This window comes from Chrysochloris asiatica, unplaced genomic scaffold, assembly GCF_000296735.1.
Source record: "Chrysochloris asiatica unplaced genomic scaffold, ChrAsi1.0 scaffold00060, whole genome shotgun sequence".
NCBI classification, from domain to species: domain Eukaryota; kingdom Metazoa; phylum Chordata; class Mammalia; order Afrosoricida; family Chrysochloridae; genus Chrysochloris; species Chrysochloris asiatica.
In genome coordinates, this window is record NW_006408578.1 from 12297363 (window position 1) to 12303020 (window position 5658).

The 5658-nt window shown below is 41.8% G+C and overlaps 1 protein-coding gene across 1 annotated transcript in view; it reads left to right on the forward strand.

The window, feature by feature from the left end:
- EEF1E1 (eukaryotic translation elongation factor 1 epsilon 1) overlaps positions 1 to 1203 on the forward strand; it is a 29172-nt gene extending 27969 nt beyond the window's left edge. The window contains exon 4 of the mRNA XM_006864098.1: positions 1063 to 1203. Within this exon, the coding sequence (XP_006864160.1) occupies positions 1063 to 1203 (141 nt within the window). The remainder of the gene's footprint in view (positions 1 to 1062) is intronic.
- Positions 1204 to 5658: the final 4455 nt, after the last annotated feature.

Consider the following 5658-nt stretch of genomic DNA (forward strand, 5'->3'; position numbering starts at 1 on the left):
CTCGATGGCACTTAACAACAACAACAACAACATAAATATGAGTGGGCTTCTAAAAGTTTGTGGAAATTTTTATGACCTTTCAATTCCATGTTTCCATAAACTTTTGAATCCTGTTCACGTATTGAATTTTACAGTGTTCCCTTGTTAAGTATGTTAACTTGTTGTTAAGTGCCATCGAGTCAATTCTGACCCATAGCGACCCTGTATAGGGTTTCCAAGGAGCAGCTGGTGAACTTGAACTACCGACCTTGCAGTTCAAATGACTTTGCAGTCTGACGCATTAGCCCACAGCGCCCCACCAGGACTCCAAGTATGTAAACTAGAAGCCCTGATAATTGCGGTGGGCTCAGCAGCTAACCACTAACCAGGAGGCGCTGTTTGACCCATAGCTGGGGGAGAAAGATGTGCTTTAAGTAATCTGGGCCAACAGAGAAAGAGTGGGCCTACAGAGACTTACAGTCTTGGAAACCCGGTGGGGCTACTCTGTCCTATAGGGTTGCTATGAGTTGGAATCAACTCCATGGCAGTAGGGTTTTTTATGTTTTGTTTTTTATGTATATTACATTAAGTACCAATAAACCTTTTATTTTTTTTAGGTATGTTAAAAAAGATGGGGTACAGCCATGTCTTGGTCTTGCCTCTCTCCTACCTTCTTTTCCAATTAAAAAAACTTCTTGAACCTCCAGATCCTGGGTAATAAATGCTTATTATTCATTTGTTTTGAAAACATGAAATTTCCCTAGAAAGCCCATTTGATTTTAAAGTAAACATAAAATGCATTAAACAGGTAGTTCTTCCAAGTGGCTGAAGCCTTCACTCTTGTGTTCCCTGCCATGCTCCCTATCCCCAATTTATATCTCCTGGTGTCGTGCTGTAGGATAAGCACTGGACTGCTAAGCAAAAGGTCAGTGGCTCAAACCACCAGCTGCTCATTGGAAACCCTATATAGGGTCGCTATGAGTCGGAACCAACTTTTGGCGGCACTTACAAACAGCAACAATTCAAGTGATACTAGTCATGTTTAAATGATGTCTGTGTTGTGTGTTTTTAATGTCTACTTAGGTTGACCTGACAGTTCAAGAAAAGGAGAAGTATCTGAATGTGTCTCGCTGGTTCTGTCACATTCAACATTGTCCAGGCATCAGGCAACATCTGCCCCGTGTCGTCTTCATCAAGAACAGACTCTACACCAATTCCCATTAGAAGCTGCCTGTGCACTGCAGAAGAGAGCTGAAAAACATCGCAAACGGAATAACATAATTGATATCAAGTCATTATTTGTTGGTGTAGAAGTTAAAAGTTTAAAAGTGTAAACTTTTATTTGTCCTTTATTTATAGAACCTAAAATTTTAAAAATGAATGCTTTATTTGTCCTTTGGTTGAAATTTTGCAGTTTGTTTAATGTAAAAATTCAACTGCTGTCTCCCCAAAAAATGTGAGTCAAGATCAAGTTGTAAATTACCTTGTTTTATAGATGAAATTTGCATTAATAAAAGTTGCAAATCAGTGACTGGATCTTAAAGGAACAACTAGATGGTCCTCGCCGTACTTGACATAGTTGCCTATTTATTAACCTCTGTTTCATATTTTAAAATGCATTTCCCCCGTGACTATTTAGATAGTTTGTTTATTAAAATCTATAATAAATTGTGCCAAGGATACAGAAAGGAAGCGAGGTGAATTTGTTTTCAGATATTTATGTAAGCTAGTAAAAAACACGTGGCTGAAAAAATCTTTTTTGTGTTTGTTTCTTTCTTTCTTGTAAGTCAATATTAGTTGATGTGAAACTAACTTCTGAACTGCCTGAGCCATAGGGTCCTTCCTGGTTCTTAGGTTCTTTCCCACCTGCCATCCTTGCGGTGCCAACTGACCTCGCATTTGAGCCTGCCTAAACTAGGACAGGGAGTTATGGTATGGCACTGTGGGTTAATGCACCAGACTGCAAAGCCGTTTGAACTGCAAGGTCGGTGGTTCAAGCTCACCAGCTGCTCCTCAGAAACCCTATACAGGGTCACTATGGGTCGGAACTGACTTCATGGCACTTAACAACAACAACAACATCATAGAGTCACATGAGCTCTGGTAGCATAGTGGTTACAAATCAGGCTGCTAATCTCACCGTCAGCATTTTGAAACTACCAGCTGTTCTACAGGAGAAAGATGAGGCTTTCTGCTCCCGTAAAGATTTACAGCCTCGGAAACCCTGTGCAGGGTTGCTATGAGTCGGAATCAACTCCACGGCACATAACCACCACATCATAGAGTAGGTCATATTGTCAGGCGGGGTCAGTCACTGGAGAAGGATATCATGTTTGGTAAGGTGGAGGGTCAGAGAAAAAGAGGAAGACCCCCCCAACGAGATGGATTGGCCAAGTGGCAGAATCATGGACTCAAGCGTAGCAACAGTAGTGAGGCTGGCTCAGGATCAGGCAGTGTTTCATTCTGCTGTGCATAAGGTCACTATGAGTCGGTAATCGACTTGATGGCACCTAACAACAACATCATAGAGCAGGAGTCCAGGTGTAGCTCTGTGGGCTAATGTGCTGGACTGCAAAGTGGTTTGAACCCCAAGGTCGGTGGTTCACAGACCACTCTTTGGAAACCCTATACGGGGTCACTATGGGTCAGAAACAACTTGACAGCACTTAACAACAACATCATAGAGTACAATCTAATGGTCCAAAACATGCCTAAAACAGGACATGTAGATTTCTTCAGGAGGTTGTCAGACACTTGGCACTTTTTGAAAGTAAATAAACATAATCAGAAACCATTCACTGACTTCCTATATTCCAAGCTCTAGGAAGATGTTTAACATTCACATGATCTCATGTTAGAGACTAATGCATATGCTAGCACCTCAGTTAGACCAGAGTTGGAAGGAGTGGAAATTGTACAATTTCATCAGGGCATGATCTGGTGCAGCCTTGTCAGTGGGTGAGTAGATAAATGCGTGGCGCTTTTACCTATTCCACAGGCAGCCTTCAGGAATAGATTAGATATTCAAAATAAGGAAAGGATCATCCTTCAGCCAAGGATGCACAGATTTGTCACGAATTGGAATCCGTTGGACCAGTTTTAAAATAAATATAAATTGTAGAACTGAAAGCAGTATCAAGAGGTCATTTGTCCAAAAGGCACAGTTCTCATGAAGTATTTTAGTAATTTTTTTTATAAATTTCTTTTGGAGTCCCCAAATTGTGCAAACAGTTCACCACTCAGCTACTTACCAAAAGGTTGGGAGATTGAGTGCATTCAGAAGTGCCTAGGAAGAAGGGCCTGGTGACTGAACTCTGAAAAGATCAGCCCTGGAAACCCTGTGGAGCACAGTCCTGCACTGGTACCACAGCGTCCTCTCACTGACAACCGGGTGACAGCTGTCACTACAGGGTGGGAAAAGTGACGCAGTTTTAAGAATAAAATCATCATCCACCCACCTCCTGACATCCCAGTTAAATTGCTTCGCATCTCCATGCCAATTTAGTAATAATATGTCACTGCTCATTTGTGTATGATATATGGGAAATCTGATTTTTGCTCTATTAAACAGTGATTCACCATTGATTCACCTAATTAAACCTGAAGCCATGATTAACCACAGCCAGTAATGGAAACTTGAGATTTCCTGTAGGGACGACAGGAGCCCCAGGGAATGGGGAAGATCAGCCATTGTCAGTGCATCATAGCCTTAACTCAACCCAGTGCTGTCAAGACGATTAAGACTCAGCGAGCCCGTATAGGGTTACTCAGGCTGTAGATCTTTACGGGAGCAAAAAGCCTCATCTTTCTTCCAGAGATTGGCTGATGAGTTTGAACTGCTAACCTTGAGATTAGCAGTTCAGTGCTTACCTTACAATGCTATCAGGGTTCCTTAATGCCCCCAAACAGCATATCCAATTAATGAGAACACTGCTGAAAATCTATCCAGAATAGCTTCAAGATACGTCGATAAATGTTAAGTAGATAACCTGTAAGGAAGCACTAGAACTGTCTTCCTAGGTACACATATATCGCACTGAAAGAAAACACACAACTCTGACAAGTAGTCAAATGAGAATTACTGTGAAGGATAGCCTTTTCATTTATATGGTTGTTTTTTTCTAACATCGGACTTCATCCCTTTTAAAAAAAAAATCGCATATTACACAAACTTTTGTATTAATCTAGCCATGGCAGAGATATGCTGGTTGAATGGATTAGAGTATTTAACTTTTTACCCTGAAGAGCAATATTTCTTCTTGCTTTCCATAATTAAATAAGCTGCGACCCATTTCCAGGGCACTAAATTTCAAATTCTCCACACACCTGTGCAGGCTACTACATGTCTGGCCATCTTAATTTTAGTCATGATTTATTGAGGCTGAATTACATTCTCAACTCTTCCTGGAGCTCTGGGTGAATTTTATTGCAAAAGCAATGGAGAAGGAGTTACCCTCATATATCTCTCTTGCTGGTCAGGGTTTTTTGATACACAAGGGGCCCCATATCCCACTGCTCCATGTCTTGTAGGCTGGATTTATAATACTTTGAAGCCCAGCTCTAGGGTTACATACAGGCATATCAGAGATGAGATGGGAAATTTGATTTTGTAATAATGATTACTTGTTGCTGGAGCTCACATTCCTGCAGGCTCTGCTGTTATTCCCAATACTGCTGGTGAATAAAACTCATTCCAACTGCTACCTAATTTAGCAAAACTCATCTTTCACTTACAGGAGAGAGGCCAAGAGAAGATAGAGAGACAGAAAGTCAGGAGAATTGGAGGTGTTGGTCTATTTTGCTATGTCTCAAGGATGCCTGCATTCTCATGACTCCTTTAGGAATATATTTTAGTCTTTTAAACTTTACTTTGTGAAGAGAATGAAAGCTTTACATCTTTTCCAGCCTGCGGAACTAATCTGATGGCTCATTTGTACTGTCTCTTCCTCTTCTAAAACGCTGGTCCCCAGGGCTGGCCAACTGTACTATGGATCCGGCAGGTTTAGCCCACCACTCCTGCTGAGGGTCATCTGTTCTCAGAATCTTGCAGTTGATCATTTCTGTCCTCAAGAAATTCGTTCCTGGAAGTCTTGTCTGTCCTGGTTAAGCTTGAAATACAGTAGGTATACAACTAATTTGATAAAGCATAACTCTAAACAGCAAGGTCACAGGCTTGCTTTGCTCAAGACCACAATCTTCCAGCCATCCAATTACAAGTTCTATATTTCTTAGGTGCAATTCAGGAACTACTTTATGTGATGCAGTTATCCTTCCTCCACTGGCCTGTTTTTCCTGACCTCCTATAATATGCACCTTCAGCCTTGTCACAAAGGCCATCTGACTCTCAACCATAAGTTGGCCTTTCCAGGTCTGCTCTTCCTGATTGTTATCAACATTTGACCCATCAATGGCCAAAAGCACTGCAAAGTTAACCATCATTGCTGGAAACTCACGGAATGGGGACAGACATGGCGCTAAAGCAGTGATCCTGAGACTTCAGTGTGCCTGGGGATCACCTGGGACTTGTTAAAACACTGATTGCTGCGCCCCACTCTTGAGTTTCGGGTGCAGGAAGTCTGGGAGTCTGAGAATCTGGACTGCTAACAGACTTTCAGATGATGCAGATGATGCAGGTGCTGCTGGTATGGTCCCTGGGGACAATTGTCCTACACTTCTCTG